Genomic DNA, 21,134 nt, shown 5'->3' with positions numbered 1-21,134 from the left:
AATATTGGGATAATGCGATAAGATTTCAAAAGGAACCAAAATCACAAAAAAAGTCCGAATTTTTTTTTAATTATGAAAACTCGTGGCTTCGAAGTCATAAAAGCAAAATTTAGCAGATAAGACAGTTTGCCTGATCATTTTTTAATGCAGTAAAGATGGTGTAAGTTGGTAAGTCCAGTCATTACTGAGACTAACTTACAGTTCATTAAAATATGTTTAACAGTGGTTTGTAATAAAAAAAAATCAAAAAAATTTTTTTAAATCCTTAACATCCGTTGAATTCAATAGTTCTCAAAGGAATTCAATATATACGCAAAGTTATGCCTTAATAGCTCAAAACAAAAGATGCTCCTCATTCGAATGTCATCAATAAGACATCACGATAAGTATTATGATTATGAAAACAAAAAAAGCAGGCAAAAACCAGGAAGTGAGTAGAAAAATGCAAGAAAGTGTTGAAGCCATTTAAACCATGAGCTTTTCTCTGAAAACTCTATCTATGATCCATTGAACGTGATTTTTAAGCCCCTGGGAACTGTCAATAAAAGGATAATGTGATAAAATTTCAAAGGGAACCAAAATACAAAATATTCAAAAATTTTAAAGAAAATACTAAAAACTCGTGCCATCGAAGTCACGAATCCAATAGCTAGAAGACGAAACTGTTTAGCAGATTTTTTTTTGCAGTAGAAAAGAAGAAGGTCCTGTCATTGCTGAGACTGACTTACCGTTCATGAAAATAAGTTTAAGATTTGATAAGGTCCAAAAATATTCTAAAAAATTATTTTTAAAGGCTTAACAGCCATTAAATTCAAGAGGTTGCAACGAAAGTCAAAAAATACACCACGCTATGCTTCGATGGGAAGACAAGAAGACAACGATGAATATGTCATCTCAATATGACGTAACAATAAGTCGTGTGATTATGAGAACAACGACAAATACAGGCAAAAACCAAAAAAAAGGCAGAAATGAGAGAAGTAAGTTTCGAAGCCATTTTAACCATAATCCTTTCTCTGAAATTTTTATCTACCAACCACTGGGCGTCTTTTCTTAGCAAATGGGGACTATCAATACTAGGATAATGACATAAGACTTCAAAAGGAACCAAAATTACAAAACAAATCTGAGTTTTTTTTTGAACTTATGAAATCTCGTATTATTTTTGTCATAAAACAAATAGTTAGCATATAAAAGCGCTTTCTAGATTTAATTTTTTTTGCAATATAAACAATGGGGAATTGCTATTACTGAGAATGACTTACTGTTCTTGAACAAAGTAAATTTAATACCGGTTAATGTTCAAAAAAGACCGGTTAGTGTTCAAATTTTTTTAAGTCTTTACAGCCATTAGCTGTCCACTCAAAGCACTCTATAGATTTAGGAAGCCGTTTGCAATGCACAATACGAAGCAATGCACATTAGAATTGCAATGCACATAGGAATCAATGCACTTTATGAAGCCGATTGCACTTTTAGTTAGCGAATCTATACAATAGGACTCCCAAAATTTAGAAAAAATTTGAAAAAAAGAATCAAAATTTCATTAAAAAATTCGAAAACTCAGGGTCGAAGACAAAAAAATGAGCGATTCCTTGAAATTGAGGTTTGTCATTAACTGAACCTCGATATGAAAAGTGACTAGTCTCTAAGTGACTAAAAAAACAATAATAAATAGGAAAATATTTCTAAAAAAAAACAACTCTGAAATTGAATTCGAGTTTTTTTTATGCTAGACTTCCTCATTAGACCAGAACTAGCCTTTTTATCGGTCTATTGGTAACACAAAATTGTTGCATTTTGCAGCGTGAAAAGTGATTTTAAAATAATATTTTTTATAGAAAAGCTTTAATTTGAACAAAAATTAGGCTAAATGTGAACAAAATCATGCAAATATCACGTTTTCGCATAAAACTTTAAACCTCGATAACTCCTCGAAAAAACTCGATAACTCCTTTTTTAATTTCGAATTCTACGCTGGGCGAGCTTTTTAATGATACCACTCACATTTCTCTACGATGAATATATCGATCGGCCAAAATTGTCTGAGCAAAAAAAACCATTTGAGTATATAGTTCCTCCCCCTACAAGTGGGGTCGGAACAATTAAAAAGTCGGCCAAAACAATTCACTCGTTCAGGGGGAAAGCGAGCAAGACCTACAGCAACTTTGGAAACAAAACAAATTGTTAAACAGATCAGAAATGCGAATGTCATGACTTTTCCAATTATGGGAAACGATACGCCCAAGCGGCACGATTTAGGCCGACTAACACGCACTAAGACGCAAACAATTATAACTCGTTTATTGTCTTTTACTCAATTCAAAATCAGTCGTGCTCTAAAATTAATAGAATTTAAATTCAAATTCACTTAATGAGAACTTTATTTCTCTTACTTTTTTCTCTTAGAATACTAAGAACAACACTACTCCATCAAAATTACTTTTCTAAACCCTCCTTTTAAGTTTGCTCATTCCATTTTTTAACAATGAAAAAACTTCTTGATTTCACTACTGAACGCGATTTTCGAGTATCGGCACCTCAAAAAGAACACATAAGAATAGGCGAACAAAATAAAATAAAAAAACACGCGCGCTGACCTATGTATGAAATTAAGGAAACTTGGATTTGGGAAGAAAAGAAACCAGAAAACTTAAATGTGGCTGCTTTTCTTGAAAGAGCGAGAACTTATAACAAATTAGTAACAAATGTTATAACTTGTAAGAAATTAGTGAATTTTGATAATATGCTGGTCAAGTTGAACAATGCCTTCGGCCATTTTTTCCTACAAAAAAAACTTTGCTTTCAATTGTAGTTAATTTATGATATGTACTTGTATATTTCGACGTTCCCACAGAGTTAAATTGGTGCCAAAATTTTTCACTTTGTAAAAATTAAACCATTTTTTTCAAAACCAAATATGATAACAGCTAAGTTCTTTTCATTTATGAGAATATGTTCAAAAGTTCACCTTAAATTTTTTCTTGCCAATAGTTTTTCAAGCTGAAAATGTTCTGAAAATTATTTTCAAAAGTAAGAATAGTTCGAGCTCTAATCTAAAAATTTTTCAATTCTTGTGGGTGGTCAAAAAAGATTGTAATTTTGGAGCTCACTGAGATGGTAACAGTGGAAAAAACATAATTGTCTTGAAAAAAGTACGAATTACGGAGATGAAAATACAAAAATCTAAGTATTTACTTAGTAAGTGTACACTTTAAAAAAAACTCTTCACTACCCATTTGGCAAGAGTAGTCTAGTATTTGTAGTGATATAGGTTGATCAGCCCTTCACATAACGCTAACACAAGCCATTTTTAAGGAATGCAAAATTAAAAAGAAAACTTGAAATCAACACTCGCCATGAATAAACAACACACAAAAGAATTTGTATTTTCTAACCAACGTTATAAGAGTACTTTACAATATTAAACTGTTAAAAATTTTTTAGCAACTTTTAGACTATTCATACTTCTTTGCATAGTGAAGTTAGATGAAAAACTGTAGTTTCATGATGTTCAACTATAGATGATCATTCCCAAAAAAAAGAAAAACTAATAAGAGTATCTAGAAAATGGCATTTTCACTGTAAAAAAATACCAGCAAAAAAAGTTTATAAAGCAGCTTACAGACTTGTAGTGGAAAGACAAGATCGTTTTATGAAAAAAATGTCAATTGAATAAAGAAAAGTGAAATTTTAAAATGTGGGCTTAGACAAAAAAACCACAAAAAAAACTTTTCGCAATCTTTTATCAAGGTAATGGTAGTTTACGGTTGTATAATGGCTCAATGTGATCATTTCATTATTCTGAAAAAACTTTTTGAATGAAGTATAAAATTATAGAGACAAAAACCGGGAATTCTAGAAATCTTGTTAATAGTACATTTGGCCAAGAAACTGTTTCCACGACAGCAGTAAAATAGTGTTCTTGGATTTTAACATTAAAAATACACCAATTTTTCTGTTAAAAACAAGTTTTGAACATTTACAAACGACTTTTTGCTAGTTTAATGTCTCAAATTTGTATCAATTTTTTTGATTATTTCTTCGACCATTTTATAGCCACCCTATAAATCAATTTGAACATTTGCTTGATTTGTTGGAAAACAATCGTTTTTTTTTCTAAAATATCGCAAAAGATAAGGATGTTTTTCTCAATTGCTAAATATTTAGGATTAAAGAATAGCCTATTTCTTACAACTCCTTGAACTATAAGAGAACAGACAGTCTAGTACAGAAAATTTTTTTGAAAAATTGCCAAAAATAAGTATTTATATAAAAGAAATATACAAATAAATATTTATATAGATATTTATATAAATTTTTCATGGCAGTAAGTCTGAATCAAGAAATTTGCAGTTTTATAATGCTCCGAGTGTTATAGTATGGGTTAGTTTAACTTACCTGTAGCCCCATAGCAAATTATTTTTTTCAAATAATGATAATAGAGAGGTAAATTTAGAAACCTACGTGATTAAAGCAGTTAATCCCGAGACAAGTTTTTGCGTAGTTCATTCTCAGTCATTATGCTCACATTTTAATTTCATGAGAATCCTGCACAATTAACGTTTAAAAAAATGCTTACCTTGAAAATAGTTCAGACTGGCTACATCGATGTTTTTACATTTACCAATTAGCAAGATTTTCGAGAGTCCACACTGTTTACACCAATAAGATCCGAGGCATGATATACTATTTGCGCCACTCAGATCTGAGGTATGACATACTATTCTTCACCAATAAGATTTAAGGTATGATATACTAGTTGCGCCAATCAGATCTGAGGTATGGCATACAATTTTAAACAAATAGGATCTGAGGAATGGCATACAATTTTAAACCAATAGGATCTGAGGAATGGCATACTATTTTAAACAAATAGGATCTGAGGAATGGCATACAATTTTAAACCAATAGAATCTGAGGAATGGCATACTATTTTAAACAAATAGGATCTGAGGAATGGCATACTATTTTAAACCAATAGGATCTGAGGAATGGCATACTATTTTAAACCAATAGGATCTGAAGAATGGCATAGTATTTTAAACAAATAGGATCTGAGGAATGGCATACTATTTTAAACCAATAGGATCTGAGGAATGGCATACTATTTTAAACAAATAGGATCTGAGGAATGGCATACAATTTTAAACCAATAGGATCTGAGGAATGGCATACTATTTTAAACAAATAGGATCTGAGGAATGGCATACAATTTTAAACCAATAGGATCTGAGGAATGGCATACTATTTTAAACAAATAGGATCTGAGGAATGGCATACAATTTTAAACCAATAGGATCTGAGGAATGGCATACTATTTTAAACAAATAGGATCTGAGGAATGGCATACTATTTTAAACCAAGTGGATCTGAGGAATGGCATACTATTTTAAACCAATAGGATCTGAGGAATGGCATACTATTTTAAACAAATAGGATCTGAGGAATGTCATACCATTGGGGCCCAGCAGATCTCAAGTATTCCATTAAATTTGAGCTAACCAGAATTTTAGGGCTTAAAAGAAGCATTCACGTTTATAGCTCCCATTGCTTGCGATTTTTTAAATGAAAACTTAATGTTTTGTTTAGATGAAACTGGTCTCGAGTTAGAGGAAGCGAGGTCTTTCGCACTTTCACCTTCAAACAGAACCTTCAACTACTACCCATCTCCCAGACTTCCAGGGTCCACTGATGTCTTCTTCAGAGTTTTCCTCATACAACAGAACAACTGTAAGTTATATCCAACTGGAATCAATTGTTGCTGATTTCCTGCCTCGTTCCTATCCTATTCCCACTTTTAAAAGTCAAGTTTTTACCCGGAAAAGCGCTTGGGCTCTGCCGGAAATTCACTTGAAATGTTCAGGCGTCGCCGATTGAGCTTTCACTTGAACATCAGTAAAATTGATTAAAATTTCTTAACTGTTAATGTGATTTTTACACTTTTACTATTGAAGTTTACATGAAAATCGGGTGGAAATTAAAAACTCTGGTTGTTTTCGCTCTCAAAAAGAGTGCAAATTCTGAGAGCACTTGCAAAAATTTGCGCAATTTTGTTTCGCATCTTTCACCCTCCCGCTTTACATGGGAAGAATATATAACATGCTCAATCGGTTTGTTTATTGATCGTAAAATATTGGTTGATTGATATGGTTACTTTAAGAAAATGTAAACATTATTAGGAAAGAAATTGTTCATTTGTGGAGTAATAACAACAGTAGCAGTAAAAAGAATGGTATAGAATAAATTTATAATTCAAAGTTTTACGCAATCAAGAGTGAAGACATTTTATTGCCATTTTAATTTAATATTAACATTATAAAAAACACTCAATTGAAAATGTGCTGGAACAATAAAAATTAACACATTATTTATATTGCAATTCTGAACTGCTAAAATACTAGATGTTAAACTAGAAACTAAAATTGGGCTCTACCTATGCTATCTTCCATATCAATTATTTCTGGGTCCTTCAATTAAATTTTGCTGTTTTTTTTAATTTTTAAAGACATTTTGGCGTTCTTGTATGTTTTGTTCTAGATGTTTAGTTGATGCAAGGCAAAATAATTGGTGCTGTTTAAAATGAACCTGAAAATTATTTTTTTTCAATAACGAAAGTTAACGACTTTGATCATTCTATGCTAAAATCATCTGGATGTTTAGCTGCTACAATGCAAAATAATTGGTGCTGGTTAAAATGAACCTGAAAATTATTTTTTTTTTATAACGAAAGCTAACGATTTTGATCATTCTATGCTAAAATCATCTGGTTAATAATTAATTACGGTTCTAAGACCGTTAGTGATGAGATTTAGTCCCATCACAGCAGGACTTGATTCTTTTTGTAATCTGCTTTCGGTAACACAAACAAAAAATTGTAATAACTATCAAAAAAGCCTTCAGTCGCAATTGCGTTCATTAGCTTCATCTGGTAATATTATCCTAATTGCACAGGACATTGTACTGCCACAAGCCAATGAATGACGCATTTCTTTGAATCTTCATTTTTAATTGCTCTCGAACGAAGTTTGAAGCATTTATTATAAACTACTGTTTCTTTTATGCAAATTTTCTGCATCCGCTTGACTATTTTTGCGGCTTTGTTCTCGAACATTCTCTGATTGATTAGGTGACTTTTTCACGCTTCACCTTTTTTGGGTGACCTCAATTGCTCTTATTGTTTGTTGCTAATTTAGAAGCGATTATAAGCAGCGGAGAATCCATGACGTTCTAGCTTAATGTTAAAATTGTCAGACTGCTGTCTTGCAGGTCGCGGTTTGAACCAATATGAGATCGGAGTTTTGCACCCAAAAAGCATTTCCTAAGCTACACCCCTAAATTCGTAAATTGAATTGCCCGCCGCCTGTCGTTCAACAGCAATTCATCCGACGTTAGTCGGTTCAAGTTTATTCATAATTACGCTAAGATTTTTGATTCAGAGACATCTCTGATGGTTCACCTTCTTTCTATGTCGATGTTTCTGTTTTTTTGTACTAAAAACACTGATTCGGCAAAGAATTGCACGAATTACGAGCCATATTAATCAATATTTAGTTTCCAGAGAATTTCATTATCGTAAGATGTAGAAATATTTTTGAATATTACTTGATACCATAGTTTTGATTCTCCACTTTTCTTTTCTCCTGGTATCCGCATTAAATCGACTATCCACTACAACCCCAATAATCTGAACAAAATATAATACACAAAATTTTTATTGCATCATCAAAACTTGATAAGAAATCGCCTATTCAAAGACTTAGGCGTCTCATTTTAACACGACTGCTAATTAAGGCTAATGAAGGCTACCCATTCTTGCCAAGAAAATTTGCCATATTGTTTTTTGAAGTTCAAGTATGTAAATTCGAAAAAAAAAACAAACAGATGGTAAAATATTTACATTTTCTTCAATAAATTAGCAACATGTATTACGTTTTGTCTCACTGAGTATTGATTAATCTTCGATCTTTTTGCGTTTCAGTCCAGCTCAGTTCATTCCCAGTTTTCCAAAACCCCAGGTTACTTACATGTGAAAGCTGGGCCCAAGAGGAGTCCCAGAAAAATCTCTCCCTTTGTACAGAAGAGATTGGAAGATGGTATGGATGCCCAAAAAGAGTCCAAACCGGTCAATTGATAGACTTTTTTGGCCTTCCCGATGCGTCCTACGCAGCTTTGGAGGTATGGATGGGAGTTAGTGGTTGGGAATTCGATCTATGCTGTTCGCCGGATCCATTGACTCGCTCACGATTGAACGACGCTGGTTACTGTCCCACAGTTCAGTGCGAGTTCAACCCGGGCGCTTGGTTCTGTATCCGGTCTCCAAAGTTGGCGTGTTTGGAACCGAATTCTGAGAAGTTGTTGTACGTTTCGAACCAATGTTGTTACAGCTCAAATTTTGAATTGATTGAAGAAGGAGACCCAGCTGCGGGAACCATTGATCTCCAAGTCAGCTCCGTTTCCAACATGGCCGCCCATTATTGGTCCGATTTACTGCCTTATAAGGAATGTTGTGGAAACTCAACGTCGTCTCAACGATGTGAAGTTTACAAGCAGTACCGACCGACTGTAATTGGCGGGTATTGGCCCAGGAACGCTTTAATCGGCCGGGGAGATCCAGACTTTGAAACTGTGGACGGGGTGAATTACCCATTTATGGGTTTGGGTGTATTTGTAATGCTTAAGAATGTTCTAGATGATCCGAGTACAATGCACGTAAGCACAAGAATGGTCGGCAAAGGTTCCGTATTTTCAGGGTTTGCAGTTTATCACAAAACGAACAGGTTGCAATGTTACATTGCAGAAAACGGAACATTCTATGTGAAAATCAACAATCAAGCAATTGATTACAACCAAGGCCCTGATGAATTCACCCTCTATAACATAACGACGAAAATTACCGATGATAGACTGGGCTTCAATTTTACATTTGATGAAAGCGGTTTGAAAGTAAATGTGTTCGTGATTTCAAATTTTCTCAATTTGGTCGTTTCTGTTCCCCCCACTTTCAAGAACAGAATGGCTGGTTTGCTGGGCTATTATGACGGAGAACCATGGAATGATTTCACAAATTCAAGTTAGTTTTCAGAAATATTATCTTTTAGTTTTTTAAAGTTTATCGTGCCGTGCCGCACATGAATCAACAGTTAGCAATTTGTCCAAAATTTGGAAGACTCCAGTTTATCGCATTTCAAAAAAGTGTAAACCCAATTTGACAGATGTATCTCAGAGAGGGTGCTAAGAAAATTGGCCAACAGGGCGTTTAGCCGACAAGGAGAAAATGAGAAATTTAGCCGACAGTTTTATCATAATTGGTCCATAAATCAGTACTTCGGTTGTGGTAGGTTCATATCAAGTCCCACGGGCCACTGAGGCATGGCCATGGCCCGTGAATCATGGCCAGATGCGGTAAAATACGGTCCGACCACGGATGGTTACACTAGTTGATGGAAAAAATTGCGGTCCGCTTACGAAATAGTGCTTAATTTGGCCAATCACAGCATTAGAATAAGTTTTATTGCTCATTTTACTTAAATTGTCGGTTAAATTTCTCATTTTTTTGGTTGTCGGCTAAACGCCCTGTCGGCCAATACGGCGGCCACCATCTCAGAGCCATGGAATTCACGTAACGCATAATGGGGTCTTTTTATAGCTTCGAAGCTGTAAGCTGAGTGTAGTTATATTGCGGTGCTCTTGGTTTTTTACAATTCAAAGAATTTGAATTGTATTGGGGCGCTGTCTTTTTACGACTCGAAGAGGAGTATTGGAGAAGTCCTTTTTTTTAATCACTTTAGTTGGAGTGAATTTTGAAGCAGGAAATGAAACGCGTGAAAAATTTTAGAGTGTTTTGGGTGCTGAACAAAAGTGAAGAGGGGAGCGAAAAGAGAGTGGTTTTTTGTTCATTCCGCTGTTTTCGAGAGAGCGAGAAATTGAGGTGTGAAAAAAATTTCTGTAAGCGAGCGAAATTTTGTGTTCATGTGCGGCTTTTTTAAAACCATTTTTTTGTTAATTTTTTTGGTTTAGAAGTCTTATTATGATATTGTGTGATTTTTAACGTTGCTTCAATAGTGGTTGGTAGGTTTTTGGTCATTAATATACCATTTTGCTGGTTTTTCAGCTATTTTGCTGAAATTTAGGCGAATTTTTGCATTTTTTTTTGCGTTTTGTCTTGTTATATTGCTTTGTATGGGCTTTGAATAGACGCATGTTAGTTACTGAGTCTTTAGATACCAAGTGATTACATTTTCTTAGGTTTTAAACGGCTTTTTTGTTAAGAAAAATGACAATAAACTGAAACATTTTTAATTATTCTTCTTAATTTTTTGCTGTTTTTCGCTTTTTTTCCTAAACTTAAGTTTCTTAGCCTATTCGGTTTTCCTATTGTTTTGGAAGTTTCTCAGTTTTCTTTTTGCTCCATTTAACGTTATTTGGCTCTATGTGCTCTTGTGAAATCAAAAAGCTTATTTTTTTCTAAGATTTCTTTCAAGTTGTTTTTATATGCTCTTTGTGTTCTTCTAGTTTTTATAGCAGTAGTTTCTAAGTTTTTATAGCGTTTGGGGATGCCTATAGTCCAATTTAGTTGTTTTTGATGCTTGTTTATGATTTTGATTTCAGATTTGAGTCATTTTATTAAAGATAATTGTGTAATTTTTATGAAGATTTCCCCGAATTTTTTTTTTTGAATTTTTGCTGAAATCTTCTGATTCTGCTTTTTGCGACTTTTTAGTATTCTAGATTTTGATAGGAACCTTTCTAGAGGTTTTAATGGAATGTATTTAGAGCACTTTTCAATTTCAGATATTACTAAATTTTCTTAATCTCTACTTTTTTTTAATCAACTTTTTTGGAGTGATTTTTGGAGCGGGAAATGAAACGCGTAAAAAAATTTATTTATGGCGCTCAAAAAATCTGAAGAGTCGAGCGAAAAGGGAGCGGTTTTTATTCATTCAGCTGTTTTTGAGAGAGCGAGAAATTGATGTGTGAAAAAATTTTTTTCTAAGCGATTAAATTTTTTTGTTCACGTGCGGCTTTTTAAAGCAGTTTTTTTGCTAATTTTGATGGTTATGAGGTTTGGTTATAATATTGTATTAATTTTAGGTTTGTTTTGATAGGAATTGAAGGTTTCAATTAGTTAATTTGATTTTTAATGCTAATTTGGAGGTTTTTGATCAGTTTCGCTGATTTTTAGACGAAATTTAATGAATTTTTACCTGTTTTTTTTTGTTTTACTGCTTTAAGTGGGATTTGAATATCAGCTTGTTACTTACGGAATTGTAGGATACCAATTGACTAAAGTTTTATTGGTATAAATCATTTTTTTCTAAGGAAAAATGACCGAAAAATTGAGAAATTTTAAACCATTTTTCTCATTTTTTGCAGTTTCTTTTTTAAATCTTACACAAGTGTCTTAACCACCCTATTATAACTTGCCCATTGTTTTGTGCGAGTTTTTCATTGCTCTAATGGCAAAGGAACGTTTTTCGGCTTTATGTTTCCTTGTACTAATAAAAAACTCATTCCGTTTTTACAATTTTTTTGTTGAATTTATTTTTGAATGCCGTTTCTATTCCTTAATTTTTTAATTTTTTTGTGGCATTTGTGGAGGTTTAGGGTTCATAATAGTTGTTCTAGTTGTTTATTAATAAGTATGGGCAATTTTGGATATGAATCATTTTTTTGTTGAGAAATATGACAAAAAATGGCGAAAATTGGATCTATTTTCTTTTTGGAACTATTTTTTTCTTTGCAATTTTTCGGGTTTTTTTCTGTTTTTTGATAAAAGTTTCTTAAGCTATTATGTCTTGTCTATTGTTTTGCGAGCATCTGGATTTCCTATGGCTGAAAAGAATTTTTCTTTGGATTTATATGCTTTTGTAATTTTAAGAAATTTACTAACTTCAAGTTTTTTAGTGCAAGTTGTTTTTGAGAGCCTTTTTTCATAATTTGGCCTCAATTATTTTTAAAACATTCACTTAAATGGTTTTAGTAAGTACTAGTTGTTTTGATGAAGTAATTTTGGCAGAGACAGTTATTTCTGGATCTCAAGTTATGACAAAATTTGATCAGATTTTTTTATTATATGTTAACAGATTTGATTTTTTGTTTTTACTTTTTGTTTTATGGTTCGGTTTCGAGAAAATCATAAATTAGTGGAGGCAAGTTTTTTCTGATGAGTAGTTGGATGGCGGTTAAATAGATTTTCACTTCGAGTCGTTTCCGGAATTCTTCCGGCTATGTTTTTTTTTAAGATCTGTTCACACATTTTCATGATTTTTGAAGTCAAATTGGAGTAGTGATTTTGGTCACGCCGAAACAGGAAATGGAGCGAAAAAACGAGTGATTTTGCGGCGTGAATTTTTTCGCTCTAATTTCAAAGTAGAGTGAGAATACGGTGTCTGAACAAACATTCGGTTTCTCGGTAGTGGTTTTTTGTTCACATGCGGCAATTTCACTCTAAATGGTTTTCTAAATGGTTTTTCCAATCCATTCACAGCTCATTGTAGGCCTAGTTTTTTGTTTGAATTAGATTTTAATTTCTCTCCAGTGGTTTTTTGTTCACATGCGGCATTTTGACATTGATTTTCTGTTTATTTCTTATTTTTTTGTTCTGATTTTTTTTTAAAATGGTTTTCTCAATTCACTCATAGTCCATTCTAGGTCTAGTTTTTCTGTTTAATCAATGAAAATTCGTTAATTTGTACGTCATGACTTGTCTGCTATGTTTTTTATTTCGTCGTCTGACGCTCTTTTTTCGTTTTACATTTGTTCACACCGCAAAGCTGAAAAAGTCAAATTTTCTGAATGACTTCTTCCTCTCACTAACGGCATTTGCGTGCGTGACGTCATTTCTCACTCGCTTTTGCAAAAGATTTTAGGTTATTTCCGTGATTAGATTTTGATCATACGTGACTTACCTCACTCAATAAAATGACTTTTGCACTTTAAAACTTAAGTTTAATTTGAATTTGTTTAAGGTCAAAGGAACTCCTATGTGCAGTAAAGGTCACTTATAAGAGGCTTCTGTGGAATGAATTTTAACAAACTTTATTAATTTATCGCTGAATGTTTTTTAGCCTAGTTTTTTGATCGGCGTCGAGTTTTTTTTCCAATTTAGATCTGTATCTGTTTCTATCTCTATTATATGGCACGCAGGTCTATTCTTTCGCGGCTTTTCCGGAAATCTGCCGGCTATGTTCTATTATATCCAGACCTGCATTAATTTATAGCCCCACCCCCACCCCCCCCCCCCCCCAAAAAAAAAAAAAAATAGAGGCTATGGATTATATGACGACTAGCTGGGGTGGGGTGGGGGAGGAGGCTATAATGGGAAAGACCCGCATAATGTAGCTAATTTGAATAATAGGCTCTTTCTAATTGCAGAGACTATTCCTAACTCTTAGAGATATCTGGAATTCTGTTACGAATTCTTTCAAAATCATGTACTTGAAAGTTGGTGTTGTTCTAAAAATGTTCTTAAGCAGTCATTATGCTGACTGAAGGGTGATGTATTTTTAAAACAATCATTCTACAATATTTACGAAAACGCCCTTGAACGACACAGAGCATTTAGGAGAAACTTTGACCGCTGAAATCAATTTAGATTGATTTTACCTGTGATAGTTTCGTAGAAACAACGAGAAACTTTTAAACTTTCATAAACTATACAGATATGTGAGATAACCTATCAATTCGGTTGAGCTATAAACGTTTAAATTTATTTTCAGCGGGCCACATTGTGCCAGTTGACTCGAACTACTACACCCTACACGACTACTTTGGAGACAGCTGGAAAGTGTTCAGCAGAAATAACTGGTTGTTCACTGACACGCAAATGAACAATTTAATCGCAGCTGACATTGAAAATGGAGCGGCTGTTAATGCCTCCTACGAAATAGTGTTCCAGACAGAGGAATTGAGGCTGCAAGCCGAGGCTGTAAGTGAAATTTGGATAACAGGCCAATAAACACCCCGGGTTGACCAAAATATGGACAATTTCATTAATAGCGTTTGTAACGGCTGCTTTCCTATCAATTACAAGGAAAGTTTTATACCGCCCAGTTCGTTATTAGCGGTTTACAAGCTGTCTGGATACTAAGTTGTGCAGTTCGCTTTTGTAACTTTATATCCGCTATTCTGTAAATTACCGTTGCATTAAACGTTGCTTTATTAGTCCAAATAACTAATCGCTCAGCTTTGCTGAATAATAAAATCAATTGCTGGAACTACTCAGTAAGTTCCAATTGAATAATCAAACAATTTTTTTCTGAGTTTTGGTTAACAACTCAACAATTCAATTTGGTGCTATTCAAACCAAAATTTGTGTCCCTATAGATTGCTCACTGTTTATATTTATAAACGAATCTAAGGGGGTACATTCAGTTTCAGAATAGAACACAATTCACAGAGGAGAACCCGTCTTTTGCCGTAAGCGGACTTGAATTGTTGGTCAAAACAGAGGTCCTTCGTTAGTCACTGGGGCCGAAGCCATAGAGACGACGTAGCATCTAGGTTTTTGGTTTGGAAAACTCAAGTCTGTGAACTGAAAATCTATCTTTCACCGCCTATTACTTTCAACGAACTGATTATAAATCGTTCGTCTGGTCGAAGAAGAGGAATTTTTTGTCACCCTAATGTTCAGCTATCAGAGGTTCTTTAATTTCCTTTCTCTCAAGTTATTGAAACTTTCAAGACCAAATCGATGATAAGATAAATTACAAGTTTCACGTTAGCAAGACACAGTATTTTACTGCTCAAGTGAGATTGTTAGGCAAACTAGATTTCCTTATGAATATATATTTCCTGGTTCTTTCAAAGCCAACCTGACTTCAACTAATAATCTGGTGCTCTGCTCAAGCTAGAGCTCCCGTTTTTCCACAAAAACTGAACCCGGTTTCTATGATCACAACAAAGCTCAGGCATAATTATCTGCTCTTCGCAGCAATCTGCGACCGACACACACCTACTTTTATTAAGCTTTGAAGTGTGTGGAATCAGATCTATGCGGAATTTCACGAGTCTTAGTTCTTTTGCTTCACTTCTGTATAAGTGGCAGCAGCTGTGATTATTTAGAAAAGTCAAACTAACACTTCGTTGTTACCAGGTGTAAAACGCAATTTTGTCATACAGCAGTTTTAGTGACCTCGTTTTGTTAAGACCTTAACCCGGTCAGCCTGTTTACACGTTTGGGGGATCTTTTTACACGTTTACAAATGTATGAAAATTAGAAACAAAATATGTTGACATAAAATTGTTTTAATAAAATGAATGATGAATGTTTGGGGAAATAATTAATGCTCGGCCTCTACAACGCCGGCCCTGTTTTCCATCACGAAAACATCTTTCTTGTTTGGTAACACAGGGGCGAGCTTCACCACTGGTCTCTTGTAAACTCCATCGTTCGTTCGAACTTTAGCTGATCGAATCACTCCGTCGGACCCTTCGATGGTCTCCGTGACTCGACCCAGATTATAATATCCTCGCTTGTTACTGTCTTCGATCAACCAAACGAGATCGCCTTCTGTAAGGTTTTCGTTCGTTGTAGATCGCCAGTTTTGCCGGTTGTTCAACGTTGGCAGATACTCTTTTCGAAATCTGTCCCAAATGAGATTTGCATATGCTTGAGTTTGTCGAAAGAGCTTTCGATGATCGACAAATTCTTCTGCGCAGGGTAGGTATGGTAAGCAAACATTCGTATTGCCATTCAAGAAGTGATTGGGGGTCAGTGCTTCTAAGTCATTAACATCTGAACTTACTGGAGTCAACGGTCTCGCATTCAATGTTTGCTCCACAATACACATCGTTGTTGAAAGAACGTCCTCTGTAACTGATCTGTTCCCCAAGGCTACATACATTGCTTTCTTGCAACTTCTGACCAACCGTTCCCATACCCCTCCAAAGTGGGGTGCTGCGGGTGGGTTGAAATTCCATCTGATTCCTTGCTGAATTAGATGTTCTTCGATCCCTTCTTTGTTCCATGCAGCAACGTACTCTGCAAACTCTCGTTCAGCTCCAACAAAGTTTGTCCCGTTGTCGCTGATGATTGTACTCGGTTTGCCTCTTCGTGCAATAAATCGCATGATTGCATTGAGACAACTATCCGTGTCTAAATTGGGTACCACTTCTATGTGCACCGCTCTCACAGTTAGACATGTGAACAAACAACACCATCGCTTTTCTTTTCTTCGCCCAATCTTTACAGTGAAAGGGCCAAAGTAGTCAATTCCAACATTTGTAAAGGCTGTTGAAGCGTCTAAGCGCTTTTGGGGTAAATCTGCCATTACTGGAGTTATCGTTTGTGCTCTGCCCTTTCTGCAGGTAACAAACTTGTTCTTGATTGACCGTAAGGCGTTTCGTAAGCCTAGGATCCATATCTTTTGCTGGACAATGTTTTTGACATGCTCTGTGCCTTCGTGTTGGTTGTTCTTGTGGTCGTTTTGCAAGAACAATTCAACTGCATGATGTTTCCAATGTAGCAATATCGGGTGTTTTGCGTTGAAGTCCAAATGACTTTTACCTATTCTGCCTTTGGCACGAATAAGTCCTTCCTCATCCAGGAAAGGTGAAAATTGTATAATTTTGCTGCTTTTTGGGATTTCCTTTTCATTTTTGAGAGATTTCATCTCTTCACCAAACTGTTCTCGCTGTAGTAACTTGAAGATGATTGCTTTTGCTTTTTCCTTTTCTTCAACACTTACTAAAGGTTTTGCTGGTTTGTATTTGCTGAATGCCTGCCGTACGTATGCCATTGTATTCACTAGTCTGTTAAAATTACTGAATCGTTCCCACTGAATAACCGCTTTCTGTTGATCAGCCTGTGTCATGAAGACTGATGAGGGTATGTTCTCTTCATCTGAGGCAAAGATTAGGTTCACTTGCTCTGGCCATTCACTTTCTGGTCGTTTTAACCAGGCCGGCCCAGTGAGCCACTCACTCCTCCTGAGTTCGTCAATGTTGATTGCTCTCGTGCCAATGTCAGCTGGGTTGTTGATACCGCTCACATGTTTCCACTGTGAAACATCAGTTGTATCCAATATCTCAGCCACTCGATTGGCCACAAACACTTGTTGTTTACGATGGGAGCTGTGTATCCATTGCAGTACTGTTGATGAGTCCGACCAAAAACTGCAACATTGTATCTTTATTTCATGTTCTTTGACTATCTGTTCCTTCAACCGTACTGCCATGACTGCCGCTTGCAATTCCAATCGCGGTATTGAAAGATGCCTCATCGGAGCCGCTCTGCATTTTCCAATCACAAATGCCAAGTCAGCTGAGTATTCTTTTGCTTGTGAACGTAGATAGGCCACTGCACACATCGTGTCTTCAGATGCGTCAGCAAACACATGAAGTTCTATTTTATCCCTCTCTCTGTTGAAGTACCTTCTATCGATGCTTGTTTCAGTCACCATTAGAAGTTGTTCTTTCCACCGCAGGAATTCTGCTTCTTCGCCGGGCTCCACTTCGTTGTCCCAATGTTGCCCATTCTTAGTCCAGATACCTTTCAGGAGTCGTCTCATGTGAACACTAAACGGAGCAAACAATCCGATCGTGTCGAATACTGAAGATACCAGTGACAGAATCTTCCTCTGGGTTATAGGGGCTTCAACTTCTTTGTTCGTACCTCTGCACACTTGAGGACTATCATCAGTAACAGTCCATTGTAGTCCAAGCACTGAAGATCCCTCTGTATTGGGTTCCACTTCGACTTGCTTGGTGTTGCTGATTGATTTCAAGTCGACTGGGATTGCTTTGCAAACTTCATCGCTGTTGCTTATCCACTTTGTAAGTTGAAATCCATGCTGCAAAAGAAGAATTCGCACTTGATTGAAGACTTCGATTGCCTCTTCAGGGTTTTCTACTGATTTGATGAAATAGTCCATGTAGAAGTTGTTTTGTATTGCTTTTGCTGCAATTGGATACATTTCTTCGTTATCGAGTCCCACTCGTTTGAGAGCATAGTTTGCGCAAGTTGGAGAACTCTTAGCTCCAAACACGTGACGCTGATATTCGTATATTTGAACGGGTTCATTAGTTCTTGGGCGCCATAGAAACCTCAAGCAATTTCTATCCTGCTCGGGAACTTGCACTTTCAGAAACATCGATTCGATATCTGCTGTTAGGGCTACTGGTCTTTCACGAAATCTGAAAATCGTTACAATCAAACCATGCAGTAGATCAGGCCCTGCTAGTAGCTTGTCGTTTAGGCATACCCCTTTGTACTTTGATGCAGCATTGCAAACACGTCTCACTTTGCCAGGCTTGTTCGGGTTTAGCACTGGGTGGTGTGGCAAATACCATTCTTTCCCGAAGGTGCCTTTCACTTCGGACTCGTCCAATATCTTTACGAATCCCTTCTCTACGTCTGTATCTATCGACTGTTGATACAAACTTTTAAGGTTTGGGTCCCTTTGGAATCTTCGCTCCAGTGAGTGAAGCTGACCCAAGGCTGAGCTGTAGTTGTTTGGTAGGTTTGGCTCTGGTTCACTCCAAAGCATTCCCACTTCGTACCGCTCGCCTGTAAACTTCGTCGTAATCTCTAGCATCTTTTGTGCCTGCAGCTCCTTCTTTGACTGACTGACGACGTTAATTTTGGAAGCGTAGGTTTCTATGTCCCACCATTTTTGGATATTCTCAGCCACTTTCACATCTTCTGTGAAGGCGAAATGACAAACATTTTGTCTTCTCTTGTCCGTCATGGGTCCACTGACTACCCATCCTAATTCTGTTAGAACGGCGAAAGGTTCACTTCGTGTTCCTATCCTGTAGTCTAATGGTCTCTGTAGCTCGTAAGTATCTTGACCGAGAATGATGCCGACGTCCATCAAGTTGAACGTTTTGTTTGGGAGAACGTTCAAGTGATTGAAGCTTTGCTTCAATTTGTTGTAGTCGTAGTTTGTGGTTCCCAATGAAATTGACGGATGTAATTTTGAATGCGGTCCCTTTATTTTGATGGGCACCATTTCTGTCTTCAAATCTTTCGTTCCGTGTATGCCAGCTATGTTGAGCGTAACATCGGTGCCTTTGGCTCGCAACTTCTCATTAAGGCTTCGGTCGACAAATGATACCGTTGATCCACTATAGAGGAAAGCATAAGTATTTAACCTGTTGCTGCCACTCTGAATTGAGACTGGAACTATCTGAAGAAAACTCGTAACTTCGTTACTTTGACTGATTGTTGCTGCGCTTACGTTGACTGCGTGATTGCCCTCGTCCATTTGGTTTTCTGAGTGTAGCAATCGGTTGTGCTTTTTGGTACATCCATTTATACCACAAGCGTTGACTTTACAATCTTTGATTGCATGTCCTTTTCCCAGACATCCGTAACATAAGCGTTGCTTCCTTACAACTGCATAACGATCATTCACGTTCATGTTCTTAAACAAAGGACAGTTCCAAATTCTGTGCGTTCCATCGGCTAATGGGCAGTGATCGTTAATCGTTGCCTGCACTTCCTTTACGTTTGAACTCGCACTAAAATTCGAGGATTTAGAGAACTGCTTGGTTTTGTTCGCATTTCGTCGATGATCCTCCTTACGTTCTCCTGCGGGCTGTGACATGCCTTCGTAAACGAATGACATTCTTGATAACCATTTCTCTAGGAGACAGAGATCTGGTCGGTCCTCATTGGTTTCATCTACATAGAACCACCATTTCTCCTTCAGATTAGGTGGCAACTTTTCAATTGCGATTTGCAGTGTTGCACTAGATCGCAAGTCGCCTTCATATTTGTAGTGTTTCAGAACACTGACTACGTTACTGATGGTTGTTGAATAACTGACTAAAGCTTTTGAATCATGCATTCGGATTGCCTGTTGATTTCGCAAAGTATTGAGTTGTGCTTCATCGATTAGATAAGGTCGGCCAAACCTCCGTTCCAACAAAGTCCAAGCTTCACCATATAGATCTCCGGAGAGCCCATACTTGCTATAGCCGCTCTGGCTTTGCCAGTTAGCAATGTTTTCAGGTGGCTCATTTTCTCTGAGTTAGGTATTGCGCGGTTATGAACTGTTGCTACAAACATTTTTGACAATTCCGGCCACTCGAGCGGATTGCCGTCGAAAGAATTTAACTTCAACTTTGGTAGCTGACTACTACTGCTTAGTACATTGCACTCAGACCGGTTGGGTAAACGGTTGAGTCTGAAACGCTCGCCGCTTGGGGATCTGGATTTAAGTAAGCTTTCTCGATCGAAACTGACTCGATAGTTTTCGTGACCGTTCTTTGTATGATCAAAACTACAGTCTTTAAAGTTTGCAAACTTATCTGATTGGTCGAGCCAGCCGAAGACGTCTTTGCTCTTCGGACTTTTCCAATTGAAAGGAGATCGGCTTCTTATACTAGGCGCGGCACCATCATCAGAACCAGAATCTCTGGCATCAAGGGCTTCCTTTTCGTATTGCAGTTTGAGCGCACCTTCTTCTTCCAAACGTTGAAGCTCCATCTCAAGCTCCTTCTGCTTCATTTCATATTCAATTTTTCTCAGACGCATTTTGGTGTTAAATTCTTTGTCTAGAGCTGCGAGCTTCTCTGCTTTCTTTGCTTTTTTATCGGAAGACGCTTTGGACTTGTTGTCCTGGTTTTCTTTTTGTTGATTCTTAACTGAAACTTGGGAGGTTTCTCCCATAGATCTTGGAACTTTATCATTTGGCTCTGCAGCCCTGCTTTGGAGAGGGGTCTGATTCTGCTGATCCGCCATGCTTGTCTGGCCGTGGATATATGGCAACCAATCGGCTTCTAAGTTGATGAAAAATTCGCGTTGTTGGGTTTTGTGTCGTCGATGTAATCCCAAATTGTTAAAGGTATCACCATTCTTGTCAAGTAGCTTCTCTAGGCTAATATCGAATTGTAAAAGTTGGTTATATACTGTTTTAAGTTTGCTAGGCCGATCCTTATTTTTGATCAATTCGTAGCCTTCTTTCTCCTTTAGCTCAATCTGCTTTGCACAGTGCTTTATTTGTTTCTCAAGGTTGCTGTGACTACGTGACCGAGTCACAATTTGTTTACTTTGACGCTGCAGTTTGACGCTTTTCTGTCCCGTGGTTTTGTTTTCGACAAAGTTGGCACCTCAACGTCGTTTGACTGTGCAACTCGAGTTGTCTCGTTGACCTTTTGTTTTGTTCGAGGTTAGACAGCGGTTT

The 21,134-nt window shown here is 36.5% G+C and overlaps 1 protein-coding gene across 1 annotated transcript in view; it reads left to right on the top strand.

Annotated features, from left to right (window-relative positions):
- Window positions 1-21,134, top strand: part of LOC142347912 (uncharacterized) — a 138,859-nt gene that overhangs the window by 97,490 nt on the left and 20,235 nt on the right. Inside the window, exons 87-89 of the mRNA XM_075399075.1 lie at window positions 5,593-5,733; window positions 7,982-9,073; window positions 13,722-13,930. Coding sequence (XP_075255190.1) covers window positions 5,593-5,733; window positions 7,982-9,073; window positions 13,722-13,930 — 1,442 coding nt within the window. The remainder of the gene's footprint in view (window positions 1-5,592; window positions 5,734-7,981; window positions 9,074-13,721; window positions 13,931-21,134) is intronic.

This window comes from Convolutriloba macropyga, chromosome 10 (genome assembly GCF_964194025.1).
Source record: "Convolutriloba macropyga chromosome 10, txConMacr16.3, whole genome shotgun sequence".
Lineage (NCBI taxonomy): Eukaryota > Metazoa > Xenacoelomorpha > Acoela > Convolutidae > Convolutriloba > Convolutriloba macropyga.
The sequence above is the reverse complement of the archived record's forward strand: the minus strand, read 5'-3'. Positions and strand labels throughout refer to the sequence as shown.